The sequence below is a fragment of the Arctopsyche grandis genome, chromosome 9 (genome assembly GCF_051622035.1).
Source record: "Arctopsyche grandis isolate Sample6627 chromosome 9, ASM5162203v2, whole genome shotgun sequence".
In the NCBI taxonomy this organism is placed as follows: domain Eukaryota; kingdom Metazoa; phylum Arthropoda; class Insecta; order Trichoptera; family Hydropsychidae; genus Arctopsyche; species Arctopsyche grandis.
In genome coordinates, this window is record NC_135363.1 from 964,260 (window position 1) to 988,153 (window position 23,894).

Sequence of the window (23,894 nt, forward strand, 5' to 3'; positions counted from 1 at the left end):
ACGTATCAAAACTTAAATTACAAATTATATACATATATATAAATAGGTAGCTTAGTTTTGTCTATTAAATATTTCAAATATATCATTTGAATTCACACGAAAAGCTAGAACTAACCCTATTAAAGTTATATTATGTGTAATAAAGTTTTTGCAACCCTCACGTTTTAAGCATTATTAGTTCAAATACATATCAATTTAGTTATTTAACAATACTCAAACAAGCGGCGCAGCTGATGAATTCAAGATATTTGTTCATTCATTAAAATAATAAATAATAGCGATATGTATCCATTATGTATGAAAATAAACATCAATTATTTTTGAAGAAAAAAAAATTGTTTGTGTTTGAAGATGATTATGTTTGATATATTCAAAGAATTTGATGATTCATATATATAATCTGTATGGAAATAACCTCAATTATTTGATTTAATTTGATTAAGGGTATAATATGTACATATGTATGTAAATAACCTCTCAGGTGTGCGCTTTTATTGGGATTCGGTGATTATTCCGCACAAAATGATCTCGCAAACGTCACTATACATAATCTGGATCATGGAACATCTGGCACCCTAAATTCCATCCATCGAGAGTCACCCATGCGAACTATCATACTAACGGAAAATAGAGTGCCAGATATTCCATATTCGCGATTTTCGTGGCAACGAATGCCGTTCGTGCGATCGCAATGTGGGCAATAATCCGTTTACCTTTTATTAGATATGAAGGTTTTGCTGAAAGAATTTTTTTTTATAGTGAACTAAGTTTATGTTTTTAGCTATATTTTGGGTTCAAAATACTATCCAGAAGTTTTGTGTCTGATGATTGTTTTATAATTTATAAACAACTTAATAGCAAATGGAGCTGTAACCACATTTAAATTTAGTACCCAAGATCACTCTGGGAATACATATGTACAATCTTTCATAAAATCGAGTTGTAGCACTTACGAGTGTGTGCTAATATCATGTGGTATCAAACTTTAACTAACACTGTATGTGCGAACAAACTTTGATTAATACCACGCAGAACATACATAGATCACTTTACAATGAAACGCTATTTCTCAATTGTTTTATGCAGATACTGAACTTGGAACCGAATCTTGAATATTGGTATTTCACTTTATGAACTCGGCGAAAATTCGCCGACAAACAATTTGCCAATTTGACAACTCGCTGAATAATTCACATTCAATGAAGATTGTTTGACAACTATGTGATAGTATATTCAAACGACACTGGATTAATTCTTAGCAAGATAAACACGCTGAAATTACATTTATTTAATGTTTATTAAATTACTCTTGCCTTACGATATAAATTTAATGTTTTGTTCCAACATGGCTAACTAGATTATATGTGCAAGAAAATAGTTGTTTTGAAAAAGCTTACAGAAAGTGGTGTTTATTGATACAAGGCTATCATAGATTCTTATACAGACGATACACTAATGAAATTCATGGCAGTCAGTAATAAAATATTTAGGAGTAACGTTCTATAAAAGATTGAGATGGGCACCTCACATTGAGGGAGCGAAATGCAAGGCGATGCGGGGTATATCCTCAATATATCCAATATTTAATCGCCATAGTTCTTTATCAACTCAAAATAAAATAAAATTATATCGCACGCTCATATTACCATTATTAACCTATGCTTCACCTGTATGAAATAACGCCTCGAATGCTAACCTTTCCAAGCTCCAATTAATACAAAATAAATCCCTAAAAATAATTTATAATACACCCATATATACTAACTTGAAAAAACTGCATGCCATATATAATATTCCGTTTTTTACAGACATTATTAACAAATTAACCAATAGATTCTATGACAGAATCACTAATAACCATACAAACACACTTGTGAAGAGTCTCGGTGATTACAACAAAATGTCTATCCCTTCAGGTATAACACACAGATTACCTAAACACAATCTGCTTTAGGTCATTGACTTTAGAGAGTATTTAATTCATATTATGTATGAGCATTTATAAGATTTGTTTTTGAGCTCTTTTTTCTATTATGCTGTAGATTAACATTAGAATAATATAATACTATGATTACTAACCAAATTAAATTAAATTGTAAAATAGAAAATGATCAGTAGATCACTAGCTATTAAAATAGATATAAGATGTATTGTCAACATAATAATAAGCATTTAAAAACCAAAAAAAAAAAAAAACTTTTTGAATTGATTAATCGTTTTAATGAGGATCGAAAGATTGTCAAAGTCCACCAACTGGAAATGGGGGAATCAATCTATACTAAAAAGATGAATTGAAATTGACTTACGACAAACTTGCATATGACTGGTTTTCATGGCCGTATGGAAAGAAGGAGCGTCTGCTGAAACTTCACATCTGTAACGACCGGAAAGGTTGATGGGCACTGATCTGAGGACCAGAGCAGCAGGGCCGGATCTTCCAATCTGAAAAAAATGAGGACAAAAGACGTCAACAAGCTATATACATATATATTTTTAGAAGTGAGGGAGGTAGTATGTAAATTATGGTGTCGGAGCTTTTAGCGTCTCTTCAAGTTGATGTGTTCTACCAGGGCAGGGGGATGGGTTCTTACAAAAAATTAATCTAGTGTAAAATCGCTCCATTTTGATCGGGAGATCATATAAAACGTTCTTTATTGCTCCCGATACTCCCGCAGAGCCTACAATCCGAAAAACGGGTCTTTTTTCCGAGCCATTTGTGGGCGATTCATTACCTTGGCACCCAGTACGCCTCTTTTGAAATATTGCCACCAGACAAATGGTTCATTTTAAACTGCACTTTTTCCCGCACACACACACACACACACACACACAAACGCACACACCATTTATTTCCTTGTTTTTGCACTTTTTTTTAGGATCAATTAAAATGAAATGGTTCACATTTAAACGAGAGCTTTTAAGGAATGGATGTGGAAAAATTGCTCTTGCAAAATACATCACTTTATTTAAACGACTGCAATTTGTTCAAGTTTCAATTTTACATAATACGATATTTAATGTTTGCTCGCGGAAAAGCTTGACATTTTCCCATAAAATATTGATATATTATACATACGTGTGTGTGTTCATATAATATTTTTATTTTATTTTATTTTACATACATACATATATATATATATATATATATAAGGAATGCTTGACAGGAAGACTCCAATGCGCCTTCCTAGACAATTAATTACAAATTAATTAATTAATTGTCTATTAAGTTATTTAATTACTTACAAAAACCAGCAGCAAAGCTCGGTCGTTAAGGGGGCTGGACAGCAGCGCCTTTTCCATACAAACGCACTATACTTCTCTCTTCCTCAATTATGGCACTAGAGAAATTATTTTTAATATGCTGTGAATATCCACCATTGGGGTGCATATATCGTTTTATTTTTTTGATTAATAATTTTTATAAAATATCTATAAAATCGCCTCTTTTTTACACCCTCGAAACGAGTCCAGCGTGCTTATTTAACGGTTGATTTTAAAAAAAATACGCCGATAGATAGAAAAAATATACAGAAAGTATCTTTCTCATACCGATGTTGAAATTTTTTTAAAAATTGGTTCAGTTTTGGAGAAGGAAATAGGAGAATACGAAACCTCGATTTTGTCAATTTAAAATACGTTTTATCTGGTCGAAGCGTAACTTTCGCATTCACTCAATATATATATATATATATATATATATATATATATATATATATATATATATATATATATATATATATATATATATATATATATATTGATATATATTGTCGCATTCACTCAATATATACATACACTCAATATGGGTCTACGTGACGAGACAGAATGTTAAATTACAGAAAACACAAATATCGGAAGGCAAAGATCGAAAATCGATAGATCTTAAGTCGAAAGATAAAAAAAAAATAGTGCATGGTAAACGATAAAATAAATTTGGAAAAATAAATTTCTTGTAGTTCTTTCAAGGAATAAAAGAAATATAGGGTGTATAGCTTTGAAAACCACATAGTTATTACGAAATATACCCCACTTCGATGAGGGATTGTTAAATTACATTAGCGTTATAGTTTCTAATGAGTCTTTTTTATACGCAAGTATGCTAAAATATAATTAAAATAATAAAATTATTCTATTTGAAATCTTTATATACACATATGTACATATATGCAGTTTGTTAAATTAAGGTAGTGTTTTCGAATTAAATAAAATAAATAATACAACCAAAGTATTTATATAATATATCCTTGGAGCGTATTTTTCTAGGTTAATTAATGACTTGCGGTTCATTGCCTCTGATCAAAAGTCACGATGACTAGTTGATAACAAGATTGAAAAGGTCTGAATTTACTTATCATACAAAGCAATTCATCTCCATCATCATCAATCCTTGCAACCAGGAAAAAAAACAAAAGCTTATGATTTTTTACAAAATCCGAACGTTCATTAGTTTGCAAACTAGACATTTTATATTCAGCCGACTGCAGGAACATTTCTATGATTTTATCGATTCATTTAAATTCACATTCAACTTCAATAGTTCAGCGTCTTGTCGTTTTGGATCGTTCAATCCTCTAGAGGTTTTAGCCCATAAGCTACCGCATAAAATCTATGTATTATATGTATACTCATGATACATATATAAACCGTAATAATAACCGTGTACGTGGATTTGAAATCGAATCGAAACATGCATAAATCGAATCAATCGGATTTCTCATCCGATTATTATAATCTCGCATCGGACGGATCGATCGTATCCAATACGTTTTTTGTTCAATTTATATTTTATAGCTTTTAAATGCGACAATTCGTATGAAACTTTTCCCATTCGAAAACCTCCCAAATATTCACATTAAAAATACTCGTGTCGCATAATGTGCTTTTTATGCGTAATTTGTAAATTCGGGAATTATGTGAATGTTTTCTTTCCATATATATTTTCCAAGGACATGCGTACACTTTTTCGAAAACGAATATTAGTAATGTTTACGGAAAAAAATTCTTTCAACCTACACAGGGGAAATATAGCACACTCCTCATTTAAATTAAATTTCGGTTTGATTTAAATATGTCAAGAAAATGCCAATTATAAGTTGTTCAAACTTTCTATACATACATATGTATATGTATATTTCATACTGTGTAAGACACTTACGTAATGTTATGGGGCTTTGTCCTTTAAAAGGTATTGATTTTGGTGTAAAGCTATCAAAATTGTATTATACAATATTTACTCAATTCCAATACATTAAGCGCTTTATTATGAGGCTTTACTCCATAAAAGGTATTACACAATAAGTTAAAATACTAATTAACATATGTATAAACACATGCATGATTAATTTATAGGGAAACTAATCAATTATCAGCACTTAACTAGTTTAATATTTATTTAAAATAGAAAAAAAAGCTCTATTTTTAGGGTGAATTCGAATTAAATGTTAATGAAGATTTAATGGTTTGAAAACATTGATATTACATTGTAATTATTGCGAACAATTCCTTAAGTACGATAGTCTAATCCTGAATAGATTAACGCTTCATTAGGGATTGCAATTTACCATCAAATTTCATAAACCGGTAAACGGTATATGATTGTTCCAACTTCTGGCATGTTCCAACTTCGGTAAATGAAAAACATGTTGTTTCCATTGATTGGATAACTGTATGTGGTTTCTTTTACTAAAAAAGTTACCTTATATTGAATCGGAAATAATTAAAAATAAATACCAGGTGAATAATGTCATATAATATATGTAAATGCATTTAAGTAAATTCGTAACAATAAATAAATTGATTTATTTTGATTTTTAACCAATCATATTTATTTATTTAAATTTTGGACCATTTAAAAGTTTAGAAAATAATTGAAACAACCGTCTGATCGCATTTATTACGATTTTGTTGGTCAGTGTTGCCAGTGAATTTATCAATTGAAAATTGTCACATTTAATACTAAAAATAAACAAATTCCAGACAACCTAAACCACAATACGCAATATTAATTTTTGATGTAATATTATGCAATTAAATGCGTTTATATGTATGTACTTAATTTGCTATAATTAACGGTAAGTTTTAAAATTTACCGGTATTTACCGATGGAAAATTTTCGTCAATTTACCGGGAAACCGGTATTGCATTCCCTGCGCTTCTTAGACCATCAATAAAATGAAATTTGAAAGCCGAGTGGATGAAAAGATCACTGCAAAGTTGTATAATTTTTCTGTTTATTATAATAAGCCAGCAGTGTGGCTTAATGGTAGTTTATTTTCAGCAACAAATGATCAGTGGGTTTGATCCGCCATACTGCTGGTTAGATTTGGAGGTATTTGTGATTCAAAATCAATCGTTTCTTATCAGAGTTTACCTAGGGTGCGCAGACCCGGGGGGTGTACATATAATTTTTATTTTTTATAAGAGACTTACTATATACGTTTGTTTGTTCGTGACAGTCAATTCAATAAAAAAGGAGTATTCAAATAAATTTATATAAAATAAAACGATTCAAATAATTTTAATAAAATGTTTAGTAATAGATTAGTCATGTTTAATCGGTTTATATTACAAATACCGAGCGAAGCCGGGTAATAAAGTTAGTATGGATATAAAATGACATAACAAAGTGACAGATGTCGATTGTAGCGGAAGCTGATAATTAAAATCTGAAATGATATTGTGAGCATTTTTAGATCGAATTAATTAAGGGTTGACAGCGGTGAGTTGCTCGATTGAATAGCACTTAAAGTGGAGGGGTGTTAAAAAGGCGTCGAATTGTAAGCGTATCGTGCCACACACTTTGGGAAGCGCTGATGTAGGCTTTGTGTGGAGAAAGTGAGGTAGTGAGGGAGAACGTCTCGGTGTATTCTATTCGGTCTATAACGGAGATTTACGATTCATAACTCTGGCGGTAATAGCGCGCGTTGACTTTCCTGCAGAATTTATACATCGCGAGGGTTAAAGCGTGTCGCGGATTTGTCGGCCACCCTGTACTTGCGCAAACACACCTATCTACTTGCTTATGTGCTTACCTATTCGCATCCGATGATACTAACTGCTTTTGCGCTTGGAATTGTATTATACTTCCGGTCTAATGGGAACAATTTCACTTTCAGTTCAATTTTATATTTAGTAAATAAAATTTGGAAATCTATATTTAGTATACATGTACGTCTTTTGTAAATACAATTATAAAATCTGACAGTATATAAAATTTTAATTTTAATATCTACTAGTCTTGGTTATGAAGCCCGTATACAATACAAGAAAAATTTGTTTTTTGTCTGACACAATCTATCTCCAATGGAAATTTGTGAAAAGTAAACGTCACATATGTATGTATATACATACATATATGTATATAATATGAATTTGTGTAGTTCAATATTCTTTCATTTTTTGAGTAGAATTGTGTGAAATATCGTTTTTTCAGTAGTTCAATAGTTCAATAGGGAATCAAAATCAAAATTTATATTGTATGTATCTTAAAAGCAGATTTTATTGACATTAAAAAAATTAAATGATAGATACATATGTACATATGTACATATATGAAAAATAAAAATTTAGATCTTAAAATATTCAAAAAAGTGTGAAATCAATGATTTTTAAAAATTCTAATGATACAGAAATGAAGATAAATTTTAATAAAAAGCCATCATAAAAAATCTAAAAATCGAGGCACAGAAAAATATTAAACGCAAAATTGGCCACCGTCAAAAAAGGTTGAGAAACGCTGGTCTATCCAATGAATTAATAACTTCTAGTAATTAAATTAATAACCTTTTTAAAAATAAACTTGATGATTTCCTTAAATTAATGAGTTTTTTTGTTGTTAAGTTTATCTTTTGTATTTCTTCTTGTTTGTTTTATTTTCGTATATTTTGAGTGGTCAATATTTTCGGCTTTCTTTGTTGATTTATATTTTTTCATTATCTTATTTAATACTTGTACTACTGTATGATAATGAAACCCCTTGGGTCCATCGGCTTAGTCGACTTTCCTAAATATTCTTAAATAAATAAATAAATAATATATAATTGATGTATCGACCACTGATCATGTTATAATGGACGGTTATTTAAATAATACGTGTATTTTTTTTAACAGTAGACATAAAGCTCCCTTGGTTGTGACACACTCGCAAATAGATAAACATGGAGTTTGAAAAGGTAATATAAACAGAATCGAGAGCTTTTCGACCTCTGAAGAGAGAGGCAAAAGTATGTAAACAATGTCAATATATTGAACAGACTAATATTAAGAAAAAAAAGTAAACTTTTTATATCAAAAGTAGCCACAACCAAATATAATAAACGTCTTTTGACCTCTAATGATAAACTTTCTAAAATAACGTTTATGACGGAACACTTCACTAAGTGGAAAATTCAAATTAATCAAACCAAAACAGACACGATATTCTATATTGTCAGAAAACATACGCCAAATTCAGATCTGAAAATCCCCTCTGGAGAAAGTCCGAAATGGCAATAAAATATTTAGGAGTAACGTTCGATAAAAGAAAGAGATGGGTACCTCACATTGAGGCAGCGAAATTCAAGGCGATGCGAGGTATATCCTCAATATACCCAATATTTAATCGCCATAGTTCTTTATCAACTCGAAATAAAATAAAATCATATCGCGCGCTCATATTACCATTATTAACTTATGCTTCACCTGTATGGAATAACGCCTCGAATACTAACCTTTCCAAGCTCCAAATAATACAAAATAAATCCCTAAAAATAATTCATAACACACCCATATATACTAACTTGGAAAAACTGCATGCTATAAATAATATTCCGTTAGTTACAGACATTACTAACAAACTAAACAGTAGATTCTATGACAGAATCACTAATAACCACACAAACACACTTGTGAAGAATCTCGATGATTACAACAAATGTCTATACCCTTCAGGTATAACACACAGATTACCTAAACACAATCTCGACACAATGGTCGACTTTAGAGAGTCTTTAATTCATATGATGTATTAGATTTATTATTAGCATTTATAAGAATTGTAAATAGGTTTTTGAGCTCTTTTTCCTATTATGCTGTACATTAACATTAGAATAATATAATACTATGATTTCTAACCAAATTAAATTAAAATTGTAAAATAGAAAATGATCAGTAGATCAGTAGCTATTAAAATAGATATAAAATGTATTGTGAACAAAATTTCATAATAATAAAAAGCATTTAAAAATCAAAATAAATCATATCATATCGTAAAAACAAAACATTTGGACAGACGTTATTTAAAAAATATTATTGTTTTAAGATTAGTATTAAATTTCATTATGCTGTACATTAACATTAGAATAAATATAATAGAATACTTTGATTACTAACAAAATTAAATTAAAATTGTAAAATAGAAAATGATCAGTAGATCAGTAGCTATTGAAATATATTGTAAACATAATTTATTAATAATAAAAAGCATTTAAAAGACAAAATACCTCAATTGCTCATTATATTTTTGTAGGGATTCAGAAATAATTAGACACAATAAATGAACTAGACTGTCTGGAAAATAGATTCAATCTGGGAAAAGTCATTGTACCAAAAGTTCTATGCACTGCTACACCGAATTTTCTCAAACTTGATATAATATAATTAAACTTTATAATAGCTGAATAAAAAAACAAACCTACGTGTAATTGAGTATGCACCTATGTATGTATGTACGTACAAAGTAAGCAAACACAGACAATATGTTGACGTCTAGAGAAGAGCTATTAAAATAGATATAAGATGTATTGTAAACATAATTTAGTAATAATAAAAAGCATTTAAAATCGAAATCAAAAATAAGAACGTTCAGCACTATCTACTTTCGTTCGAAAGCTATGTACGGACAAACCAATACTTGTAACTATCTGAAGACGGTTCCACCAGAACATCAGACTATGAGAAGATACTACTGTGTGGTATGTTGAAAGGAAGCAATTAAATAAAGTTGGTTGGTTGGTTACTCACATCTACGTCGACTCCGGTCAGCGGGAAGACTCTGGTATGCGGCAACTCCTTGGGGATGTACCGGAAGAACTCGTGCTTCCCCTTGTACCATTTGACACTGTAGAGGATGTCCGTTTCCAGATCGTACCGGCAGTGTAGGGTGACCGTCGAGCCAACGGACACGGCCTCCGGCACGGACACCCTAACATCCTTCAGACCTCCGGCGCCTGCGAACACACATATGTACATATGTATTATATTATATGTATATCTCTACATTAACATGAACATCACATGTCGCACTTACAATACACTCTGTCTAATGTGAATCGACAGTGGCGTCCAAACTAAACTCAACTTTAATTATCAAATACAAATTTCAATCAAAAACTATCATATATATATAAAGACGGTAATCTGTGTGTGTGTGTGTGTGGATGTGTGTGTGTGTCCTAACTCTCGCCGAACATAATGAACGAATCGATAAAAATCGATTAATTCATTTTTCGACGAGACGACTTTGTCGCGACTCGAACCGATCACCCCAAATAGCCTGAATATGGGTCTAATTGAGCTAATGGTCTCGGACATTTTTTTTTTAAACATTAATTGAAATATTCCTTCTCGCCATATAAAAATACGTAATTTTAATAATTTCATTTAGCGAGGTTTTGAACCATTTTTTTTTCATATAAAACAATTAAATATATATTTTTAATTGAAATTATTGAAATTAATTTATATTTTAGCGATATTTGAAAAATAAAATTAATTCCAAATCACGGAATCGAACTAAGGCCCCCTCGCCCAGAACAGGTCGGTAGCCATTAGACTACAGCCTCGACAGAAAAAACGCTCTAAAATTACTTAATATTCGATTATCATATAGAAGTATGGGGAACCAATCATTCGCGTATCTTCGGCTTTCGTCGACAATCTTTTTCGATTTCCGATTTCTTATGATCAACCATCAACCAGTATGGGGAACAAATTTTTTTTTTTCATATTTTTATTATTTTCAGTTTTTTCATTTTTTTCATTTTTTCATATTTTTCATTATTTTCATATTTTTCATAATTTTCATTTTTTTGTGCCTTTGTCTTTCCGAAACCAATCGATTCCATATCTTTAACTTTATTTTTATTCGAGTTTCAATTTCTTTTCGAAACCACCCGTTGAAATCAACGGGCCCTACACTAGTAATATAATAATATCCAGCAGCGTGGTCTAGTGGTGAGTGTTGAATTATTTCATGCATTATTTCACGGGTTCGATTCCCGCGATACCACGAGCATTTAGGGCCATCTACTGAATCTCGAACCTATGAGCCTCTTACCAATAACTCGAGCGCGTTAATTTGTTATTGTATAAACCAGTGCTTCCCAAATTGGGGGGTCGCGACCCCCTGGGGGGCCGTAGGATTTCTCGCGGGGGCCGCGAAAATATTCAATAGGAAGTACAAATATTCATTTATGAATATTTTTCCACATTTAGGGAGTGTATATTTATATTTATATATATATTTAAGGAAATATTTCCCAAACTTGAATGAGGATGAAAGGAACAATTGGATAAGAGCACCATTTGCCAAGTCCTTAAAATATGTTCATATTACGTGGACAGCCCAAGAAGAGTTGATCGATATCAGATCAGATAATTTGCTTGAAGTGGAATTTAATGAAAAAAGTTTTTCAGAATTTTGGTTAAGGTGACAGTAAGAATATCCTACTATTGGAAAAGAAGCCCTGGTAACTCTTATTCCTTTCGCGACTACGTACCTATGCGAAACAGCATTTTCGTCATTACTTATATTAAAAAAATAAGCAAAGGTCATGCCTTTCCACGGAAACTTTGGAAGATGCTTTGCGAGTTAGGATTTCTGACATTGAACCCGATATCGATTTGTTATGTAAAAACATGCGACCTCATCTATTGCATTAAATTGTTTCATGTGTGTATATGTATGTAGTTGTTATTTAAAAATAATGTTTTTAAGCAAGTTCCTATAATTTTGTACTGAATATATGTAAATATGTGTATTATAATTGTAATAATTACTGACAAATAAACCTTTTAACTAGAAAAAAATTTTTTTTAGGGGGTGGGAATTAATTATTTCAAATTTAGGGGGTTTTGACATGAAAGTAATTGGGAAGAACTGGTATAAACCAATACTGTGGAGTTGGAGTTGAAGCATTTCAGCGGAGTTGGGGTCCAAGCCGGAGTCATAAAAAAATCAACCGTAGGATGTACGAATATAATAATGAATCAAGAAAAATCGATCACAATGTATTCATACATATATACTGTTTGCTACTAATATTTTCTCTTGGAAAATAGTACCACGAGCATTTAGGGCCATTTACTAAAAATTAAATTGTGTTGAATTGCACACATGTTGATGCTTTGTGGCCAAAACCAATTGTTTCCTCCGTCTGTTTATTCTGATTTTTACTCTCATTTTTCGTACCGATTTATTTGTATATGAAACTCATACATTATGAATTTTCTTTTTATTTATGCCTACGAGTGAAGAAAAAAATATATAAGAGAAAAATAGACCCTATAATGCAAATTTTATAAAATATAGAGTGAAAAAAGAAAAATCTATAAGCGTTTAAACAATTAAAATTTGAAATAGCGAGAGGGTGGCGAAAAAGGAAAAAAAAAGATCGGAATAGTGTGGATAAATATCAATAGATGTCACCGAGAATGATAATGGAGAATTTTCAAACTGTCTATTACGATTATTTTTCACCATGTTGCATTTGATTTCCACATATGTACATATATTGATGACCAAACTGAGCAAAATGGCAAAGCTTGAAAACCATCGGATAAGAACCCAAATTTTGACAGACGAAAAAATCGAAAGCTAAGAAGAGGCTAGTAAAAATTGTGTCGGAGAGGCCTTCATCCAGCAGTGGGTGATGATAATGAATCTTAATTTTATTCTAATAACCACCCGCTCACTCAGTATCAGGAGCACATAGTAAGCAATATTGCTCGGTAATTGCGTTTATGTTTAGCACAGAGGTTTCAGGTTCGTATTAGTCTTTAATATTACTGGTTAGACTTGGATATTTGTGACTACAAGTCAATCGTTTCTTATTAGAGTTTGCCAATTTATCTGATTTTCATTGAAACGGTTCCTCAAATTGGCAAAAATCATCCTACCTTCTGTCACAAATATCTGAATTTGATTTATGTACAATATGTAAAAATAAATGTACAAGTCTAAATCCATAGACGTCTCACTGGATTAATTAATTAATTAATTGTTAATCTCGAAATGCAGTGATTAATGTAATATAAATGCTGCCCTAGGGGATTCGCCCCCGCGCCCCTGACGCTTCCAGTGGCCTGGGGGATTAACCCCCAACGCCCCCGATGCCCTGAAGGCTTCGAATCCTCGCGCCTCCAACGCTCTGGGGGCTTCGCCTCCCGCGCCCCCCACGACGCCTCCAGGGCCCTTGGGGCTTCGTTCCTGGGCCCTCGACGCCCAGAGCGCCTCCCGCGCTCCGGGGTCGTCCGGCACGTCCACCGCGGCTGGAGGACACTCGGCGAATGCAACGACGCTCAACGCCCCCTCTTCCCCACTACCACGCTCCCCGGCGTCTCGATTACTCGGCTGTGATTGGTTACCCATACTGGTTGATCGTCCGTCACAAACAAATATGCAAACATACATACATACATACATACATATTTAGCAACGGTCGGTTTTTATATATATATATTATTATATATGGTTTATCTGGTACAACTGGTTTGTTTAATATTTAATTACTAACTGAGTGCACGCATTCGTGCACTCGATGAAAAGTGTCTGTTTGAATGTGTGCGATGCGATGTCAGTTGACACACTGCGCATGCGCATTGTCAGTGTAACTTCCGTGAGTCTCGAAATGTTTACTTTTTGAATTCCCGATGTATTTTATTTATCGTATTATCGTATACTAGCTGTATTATTGTATTTATCGTATACTAGCTGTATTACCCAGCTTCGCTCGGTATTTGTAATATAAACCGCTTAAACATGACTAATCTAATAGTAAACATTTTATTAAATTTATTTGAATAATTTGTTTCAAACAAACATACATATATAGTAAGTCTCTTTCGAAATTATATGTATACCAGAATCCGGCGCCTGCACCCCCACGGCTGCGCCCCTTAGGGCTCCGCCCCTAGGGCTTTGCCCCTGGAGGCTTTGCCCCCTAGGGATTCGCCCTCGGGAACTTTGAATCCTTTGAATCGAAAAAAAACGAATCGGCGCCTATGAATCGACCCAACGAACGAAGGTTACATACATACAAAGTCTCTTTCCAAATTATATATTAGATGTATGTGGATATAAAAGTGGAAAGATCCAAATCGGGTGGCATGTGACGCCACTGGCGAGTGATGTATGTGGGTGATGGGTGGTGGGTGGTGGGTGGGTTTGTTCGGCGTTCCATTATATTTGGCAAATAATCGCTCGCGAGTTTCGACTAATCACAATACAAACAGTGCGCGATATTCGCGTGTGCCCCGAGATCAAAGCGGCTGTTCATCTGTGCAAATATTACACTATAATGTTAGTAAAATATTTGTGGATGCGTGTTTGTGTCGTGTGATCCGAGCGTACCATACGCACATTAAAACCGCGAGGGTTACGCCAACCTCTTCTCCCTTCCCCCTACTCCCTCTTATCCCTCCTACCCCTGTTGATATACAGAGTGTCATTGAAATGTTTATATTTAATTCTGCCTTTTATTTTATTATCATTTGTTTAATTTCGTATATATTATACCTAGTGGAAGTGCATAAATATTGAGGCTAAGCCTCGCATACGATCAAGACTAAGTTTGGATGACGTGGTGTATCCTCAACATTCCCAATATTTAATCTCCATTGTTCTTTATCAACTCAAAATAAAATTAAATTGCAGCGTTCATATTGCCAATATTAAACTAAATTGGGAGTGTATTGCGAGTTGTAAAATTTTCGGTAATAATCCTTTGGAGAATATTCTCCAAACCGAGAATTTTCGAGAATATTCATTTTTACTAACCTCTTATACGTTTCACATGATTTTCGTGTAAGCGGTCATTTTTTATATCCCTTATCTATTATCCTATCGTTTTCATACTTTGCCATATTGCTCATTTTGGTCATCAATATAAGTTAAGGTATCATCCGCAATTACGATGGTGAAAAAATATCGTATTAGACACGTTTGAAAACACTGCATCGTATGTATTACACGGTGACGTTTATCTGTCACATCGGTAGTTTCATTACTTTTCGCCCTGCCATCTCGCTGTCAAATTTTAATTATTTAAACGCCTATAACTTTTTTTTTTTTTCACTCTATATTTTATAAAATTTGCTTTATAGGTTCTCGTTAGCTCTAATATATAAATATTTATAGTTTTGTGGAGGCTTGCTGAGCCAACGGTCTTGGGTGTTGCCACACCGGCCTTTATGCAGGGTGTAAACCCTGTTCGGTGAGTCTGACAGAATGACGTTTAACCCATAACCTCAAATCAAAACAAACTTTCTAACCAATACAGGCTTAATATATGTACACAGATCAAACAGTGATAGTTTTATTTTTAGTTATTAGTTATCAGCTGATTTAAAAGTTCTACTCCGGTTATATAACTAGTAAACTAAAAATTTCAAAATAAAAACCCTGGTAAAAAAAACTTTTTTAAATACTCACCTCCTTTTAGTTTTGTATGTAATATTAAGATATATAAAATTATAATTATAGCATCTGGAGGGCTTTTATATTATTCAGTTGCAATTTCAAAAAATGGATAAATTAATGTGAACGGTAAGATGAGGGAAGACTCGTATAAAATTAATTATCTAATGCAAAACCCTAATTAATGATAATTTTTAACATTTTGCAGTTCATATGTACTGAGAGACGGTAAGCAAATGTGACTTTTGAACAGTTGGCGAAACACAACAGAAATGTTACGCGTATTGTGTAGTTTGTGTTAAAAGATTCAATGATTTCTGAGAAAAACTCAAAGCAACTTATTTGTTTATAGATCTGGAAGCAAAAAAAAACCAACTAACATTTTAGTGTTAATGGTAACTGGCATTGTTTATTTAGCAATTTTTATAGTTTCTAAACTTAATAAATTTATGATTTCATATTATGTAATGTGTTTTAAAAGTACGCACTGATGTGAAATAACAATTGAAATACCCGAACTCCTACAAAATTAAAGTTACAAATACAAAGTAATCTTAATTAGCCATATTGTCAAGAAATAAATATGTTGTGTCCATTTGAGACACGAAAGCGTTTTATGCATAATTTTGCAAATAAAATTTGAAAATACTCAATATAAAATAGTATTAACAGTGGGAAAAAATCCCAAGTGAAAATACGTACTTTTGACTTTGATTTGAACTGGGCGACTACTTAGAAAGATTTGAAAGCTGAAAAGTACCACAAATGAAAGATAAAATACCCGACTATAGATTCCAATATTCATTTTGAACAGGAAATTGACAAATTTTGAGACATCGACCGAAAAACACCAAGATATAGAAAAATCGCGCGATTTAAAAAAACATCTCCGAATTTCGAGCCAATCAACATTTTTTATTACCAGATTCGTGTTTATTAGGCATAGATCTATAAGAAAAGTCATATCTCGTCTCTGAATCATTTTTCGTGTCGAACAGTGTTTTTATTGATTATTGATTACATATAAATAATCTGATATATGTATTATTAATACCTGTATTTCTGAATTTGCATTTTTCTGGCTGAAATAAATTAGCATTGATACTGACTTTTTATTAAAGATACTGTCAATATTTATAAAATATTTTTATCCTTGGCGGGGGGGGGGGGGGGTTAATGTCTAGGGGGTTTTTGACTCGGGGTGTGTGTCCGGGGGGGTATGTGCCCATGGGGTAAGTGTCCTAGAACCAGAAATATGTTGTGTCCATTTGAAAAACACGAAAGCGTTTTATGCATAATTTTGCAAATTAAATTCGAAGTATTTATATATTGTATGTATGCACGAGCATATGTATAATAATTGGAGGTGTTTAATTAAAAGTGATATTGTTGATGTGTGCATGTTTCATAGATAAGCGTCGAAGAGTTAAAGAGCGACGGGTGAGGAAGCAGTTGTGCGCAAACGGGGGTTAAAAAGGTGACACACGGTTGAGTGTAATCGGGTCGAATTCGAGAAGGGTCAAAGCCGTGTAGTCAAAACGCCAATTAGCCTTTTTGCACGTGTCTGTGGGTTGGTTTAAAAATACAGGGCCGCGCCACGCCGGAGCAGAGGACGACGACGACGACGACTATAAATCCCGGGGGCGGCGTGCGCTGTTCATTAGCATTGTGCGCACCGCTTTTTGTGTTTGCTGAAAATCGCTGAAACCGCGCGATTTATTTCATTTTCCCTAATTAATTTTCTCTTGTCCCCTTTTTGTGTCTTTGTGCCGGAAAACTGCGGGAACCAGAGGCGGCGCGGCTCGGCGCGCCAAGCGACAAAAACGACTTTTGTCCTTTGCCTTTGCATTTGTTTGACGGACAAGTACTTCCTGCCCATGTATGTATGTAAGATATTATCTATTACATTACATATATACCAGTGGCGTGCGGTGACTTTTCAACCAGAGGATGCTGTCCAAAAGATGATCAGTTTATTTTTTTAAATTTTATTTTATTCTTCATTGTCATATTTATATTTATTAAAATGTCTTTGATGTTTTCGTTTTTGAATGAATATTCAATATTGGTGTGAGTTTTCAGCTCTTAAGAGGGCTGGACACCAGCGCCTTGTCCATACAAACGTGCTATACTTCTCCCTTCCTCAATTATGTCACTAGAGAAATTGTTTTTTAATTTGCTATGGATATCCACCATTGGGGTGCATCTATCGTTTTATTTTTAATTTAATTTTAATTTAACTTTGTGAGTATTTTCACGCTCATAAAAGAGGTGCATTTTTTAAACTCAAATAAATGTAAATTTTATTTTATATATCTATTTAGAATAGCTTAGAAAGCTGATTATAATATACATAACTTAGAGCTGTAATATAAACTAAACTTATTATCTAATATCATTTGTACAGAGGTGTTATTTTAAGGACCCCAGGAATCTATTTACTTTGTCAACATTTCTGACAACTTCTGGCAGTCCATTGTACTCAACAACACCCCTGTATAGGATACTCCTCCTTGATCTACTTAATTTTAGATGCTGTGGATGCTGCGCATCCCTTTACGTCAATTTAATTTAAATTTACATTTACGTCAAAAATATTTTAATACCGTTTATTTTATGAATTTTCTTAGTTTTATTTCTCTTTCATTGATTTTTGTTTGCGTGATTATAATATATGCGATCTTTTGTCTGATCCAAAATCGACATAAACAAGCATCCCCGTTAAGAGGCCGTAGTCAACTGCGCGACCGGTGCTTGTTTTTCCACACCAGGCTCGTATCACCATGGATGCTGAAGTTCTCTACAAATCTTTTGCGCAGGCGCACAAGTGAGCTGTCACTATTGCGTATGCGCATGAGTGAGACGACTCTACAGTCGTCTCGCTCGCGCGACACTTTCTCTGGAAGCAACATCTCCTTTTGCATTTGTATCGACTTGGTTCGATTTTTTTTATGTATGGACTTTCGCTTGATTCGTTGATTGATATTTCGTACGATATGTCCCAAGTTATTAGTTTTTATTATTTTGTTGTAATTCATTACGTCCTAAATTATTATTTATTATGTAAAATGCAAGTGGATTTATCGCCGTTGTTAATAATAATTGCAATTGTTTAATTAAAAATGTGCCAAAAGGACATTTGCTTCTGTGCCATATAATGAAAAAGATATTATTGTTAAGAACCCAAAACTCACACCAATATTGAATATTCAATTTTCGTAAATATTAGACGCATATTAGTACCCATACAAAATGAATATCTATAATCAATACAAACGTGCTGTTTTATACTTTTTATTTTAGAGTGCCGAATCTGCCAGATCTGCAGCGATAAAAAATAATAGTGTACATGGTGAAAATACTTTCAGTGTAAGAACTGCCCAGAAATGGTTTCAAAATTTTAAAGTTGAAAAAACAGCATTTATGATGAACCCCGTTCAGTACGTCCTGTTAATTTTGATAACGATTTCTTAAAAAATCTTGTGGAGTCAGAGCCCCAATTAACAGTGGATCAGATTGCAGAAAGGATGGATTCATCTCATGGAACAGTCTTTCATCATTTTTCATTTAAAAATTTCTCGTCTTTCATTTAAAAATTTAAAAATTTCCTGAAAATGCACACGAACTTATGGACTGACTTGATATTTTGTAAAAATCTATATTTGGGTCGGATGTTATTTTGTTATATTTATTTTTTATTTCTATGAATTTGTACATCTGAGGCCTGTTGATTTTTCAATAAATGAATAAATAAATACATGTTAAAAGGTAATTGAAACGTCAATGCATTTTCCGATGCTTTTATGAAGTGTGTGTCTGGAAAATATAAAAGCTCCCCACGTCCGGAATATTTTGAGCATGCATCGAGTTTAAAAGCTTCGCAAGTTGTATCGAACGTTTTACACGGTGGATACAAAAAGCAAACGTTCGCGATGTCCGTAAAGTGACGTCATATCCGCCACGTCGAACAGCCGTCGACAGGAAATTCAGTCGAATCCACGCAATAATGTATTTTCGAAGCGATAAAATAGCGACGATAAAGGCGAATTTCCCGCTGACGGACGCCTCATACCTGCGGCATATCATAAACCGCACAATGGCGCCTCCACACCACCGACATAATCTAATATAACATTATTATACCGGTGTGTGTGTGTGTGTGTGTGTCGCGCACACAACATTTTATGCTCGTATAATATCCGCGAACGGGTATTTCCCGCGAAAAACTACTAGCGTGCGAAAAGCCGCCCCCCCCCCACAGTCTGGGAAAACTCGCGCGCGCCGAAAATGTAAAATCTGTCGACTCGCATACGAACGAGGAAAATTTCGAAGACTTTTTTTCTCTCGCCCCGCGCCTCGGCATTGTTTATTCAACTAAGGCTTTTCTTCGGCCCGTATTTTCCGATTTTTCACTCGGAAAAGTTACGCGTATACATAAAGAACGGGAGAAAGAAAGCGTGCCGAGCGCGTACCTTCACCGATTTTAGATGTGTGTTTTTTTTTTGCTTTTTTTTCAGCAAGCATTCGACGCGTCAGTGCCTGAATTCGCATTAACGGGAGTTATGTAAATATATATCGGATTGATTCGTTGACCTTACGTTTGGGAACAAATACGATTTTCTAATCGGAAAACTCATGTCAGGTACATCAATTTATGGATGAATTTTATAATTATAAATATAAATGAAAAATTATTAAATTTCCATTTATACGTATATATATATATATATATATATATATATATATATATATATATATATATATATATATACATATATATATATATATATATATATATATATATATATATATATATATATATATATCAAATCTAAAAAAATCAAATATCCTTTTCCAATAGGAAATATGTCAATATGTCAAGTTATACCAATTGAATTGGTTTTTTTTATTTTTAAATGTTTTTTATTATTACGAAATTATGTTCACAATACATTTTATATCTATTTTAATAGCTACTGATCTGCTGATCATTTTCTATTTTACAATTTTAATTCAATTTGGTTAGTAATCATAGTATTATATTATTCTAATGTTAATGTATAGCATAATAGGAAAAATAACCCAAAAAACTATTTACAATTCACTTTATCTATGTACGTGGTAGCAAGAGATGAAGTTTGATGATCATGCGAAAATTCAAACTAGAGATTTTGACTGATTCAAACTCAGAATCGATCACTGATCACGTTTTAATGACCTAGTAAAAATATGTGTGTGTGTGTCTGGAAGTTTATTTATTTATTTTTTTTATTTATTTATTAACAGTTTATTAAATTACATAAATTGATAAAAGAGCATAATTATTTTAAGAAATACCATTAAGAATTTTCGCATATAGGTGTTCTCTTTTTTTAAGTTTTTGAATTCGATTATCAATCCAATGATTATCAAGGCATTGGTTTAATCTCAATTCAAAACATGAAAAGTAAATATGAGTCGTTATATCTGGAAGTGGCATAAGTTCATTTGAAAGTGTAATACGTTTATTCTGTATACTGTTATACGTTTATTTTAATACTGTAATACTTTTATTCTGATTTTTCGAAATTCTAGACATATCGAATTAAAATATGTGATTAAAATTTATGAATCACGTCAAACACAAATTGTATTTTTGAAACTGTTGTACCAATTTAATGGGTTATTTTTATAATTATTTAGTATTAAAAACTTTCGTTTTATTTCTTTGTTTATAACTATTTCTTATCATATTTATTTACTAGTAGTTTTACCCGGCTTCGCTCGGTATTTGTAATACAAAACGCTTAAACATGTCTAATCTAAATAGTAAACATTCATTTGTTTTTTTTATTGAATCTACCTGAATCGAAAAAGAATAATATTCAACGGTATTGATATAAAAATTTTGATTTGTTCGATAACGTCACGGATTCTACGAACCAAAACTTAAATACATATTATATGTATACACATACAAAGTCTCTTTTTTTATGAGTAAACTTTGAAATTCATTCAATTGAAAAATTATATGCAACTAACTACAATATACAAATAACAATTATATGTATATTTAAATAGATGTTGAGTTTCTTAGAATATGTAATGTAGAAAAATTCAATACTCGGATTTATTTCATATGAACTTTTATTTGTTCTTTGACTTTACAAGTTATTATATCATATTTCATAACATGCTAAATTATTCATAATATGTATATTAAGTGATTAAATTAATTAATGTTCAATATGTTTATCATGGTGCAATACACGATTGTGCAATGACTATAAACGCATCGTTTTATGATTAATAGAACGACAGCACAAATATGAATAATGGAAGCAGTGATCTGTCGAGAATTATGTAAAGTAATTTTTATTTCAAACTCGATGTTCCATCACGTTTGTTAATTAATTTGTAATTCAATGCGCACATATATTTAATATCCGTTTGAATAATTTTGCACGATGAAATTAAAATATGCGCTCATTTCAGTTTAAAATTATACTTGAACGAAATAAAAACGACACGAATAGTGGGATTCGAATGCGTGAGTTATTTTAGGTAAATTCGAAAAGATGTTTTGTTGACGCGTTTGGTCTATTTCCATCAATCATCGCATCGTACATCTCCATCTTATTCTACTTGAAAACTCATCTATCTTTCGGGAAAAGATGCCTCGACGCATAAAAGAGAAAACTTTCGAATTATAGACGTATAGATGTCGGCGAAACGGAACACGCCGAATTACACTATCTATACGAAAAATAATAAAAAAAGAAATATGCGCATTTTCCTTCCGCATATGAAGGAAAAATGTTTAAAAAAAGAAAAGTTATCGAACACGTAACAGACACACCCGACTACACACGAATCGCGCTATAAAAATTCATAAAATCATACACTACTATGCGATAAATTTCAATTATAAAATATATGTATGTACATCTCCGTCTATATGAAAACTTACATATGATAGATATGTGTGTATGTGTGTTTTTTGGAAGGAAACTCCGGTGCGATTTTCTCGTATTTATTGAAGCTATATTTTATTCATGAGAGAACATTTTCAATCCATGATCCGTGTTCATCCGATATTATATACAAACTCGCGTTGGAATTCTCAAGCAGAACACGGTGTCAATGCGTGTCGGGGATATTTGTTTGTTTCTGAATTTTATATTGTTTCACAAATAAACACGAGTGGCCAACTCGCGATTTTACTCATGAATAACAAAACATGCAATATTATGAAATTGAAAAAAATGCCGCAATATTTTCAGTCACCGCGGATTAGAATGGCGTTTTTCATATCATAGCGTTATTGCTATTTTGATGTCTTGAAAATTTTGATGACAGCAATCAAGAAAATAAATATCTTCTTCTACATACATATGTATATATAAAAATGAATGTCTTTCTGTGTGTCTCGAATAGGTTACTAAACCACTGAACCGATTACGATGGAACTTTTGTTGGATTTATTGTATGCATTTCCGGGAAGATTACTGTGAATAAAAAACGTGAAAAAGCCTCTTAATAATAATATTCGTAATTTAGATTTTATTGACGCGAAAGTAAAGCTACCCTACCGCCTTCAACGCATCACGCTGCGAGTGTGAGAATAATCGCGCCGCGCCTACCTCACATATGAATGTACTGACCATTCAGGGCTGTACCACAAACACAAGCGGATGGCTGGCCCACATCAGCAAATAATTTTTATTATTAATTAATAAACTTTATTTTTAAAATATATCTATACCTATATATATATATATATATATAAAAAATTTATAACTATATATATTATCTATAACTATATATATAAAAAACGGGAACGGGAACAAGAACGCGAACGGGAATTGTACGCGTATATATATATATATATATATATATATATATATATATATATATATATATATATATATATATATATATATATATATATATATATATATATATATATATATATATATATATATATATATATATATATATATATATAAATATATATATATATATATGTGTGTGTAGTTATATAATCGATATTTTCACGAGCAAACATTTTTCGTTGACCCAATAATTTACAGTATGAATCGAATCAAGCTTTACCTTAACAAGATAATTAGTTTTCACTTTGATACGAAACATACGCTTACAGTGTGCATAGCCCTTCAGAATTACGTAGATGGATGGCCAATGCACTATGACTAAGTGCCCATTATTCACGACATACTCC

The 23,894-nt window shown here is 32.3% G+C and overlaps 1 protein-coding gene across 1 annotated transcript in view; it reads right to left on the reverse strand.

Annotated features, from left to right (window-relative positions):
- LOC143916314 (uncharacterized) overlaps window positions 1–10,372 on the reverse strand; it is a 48,720-nt gene extending 38,348 nt beyond the window's left edge. Inside the window, exons 1-3 of the mRNA XM_077437343.1 lie at window positions 10,286–10,372; window positions 10,000–10,205; window positions 2,307–2,442 (exon numbers count right to left, since the gene is read on the reverse strand). Of these exons, the coding sequence (XP_077293469.1) occupies window positions 2,307–2,334 (28 nt within the window). The 5' untranslated portion in view covers window positions 2,335–2,442; window positions 10,000–10,205; window positions 10,286–10,372. The remainder of the gene's footprint in view (window positions 1–2,306; window positions 2,443–9,999; window positions 10,206–10,285) is intronic.
- Between the last annotated feature and the right edge of the window lie 13,522 nt (window positions 10,373–23,894).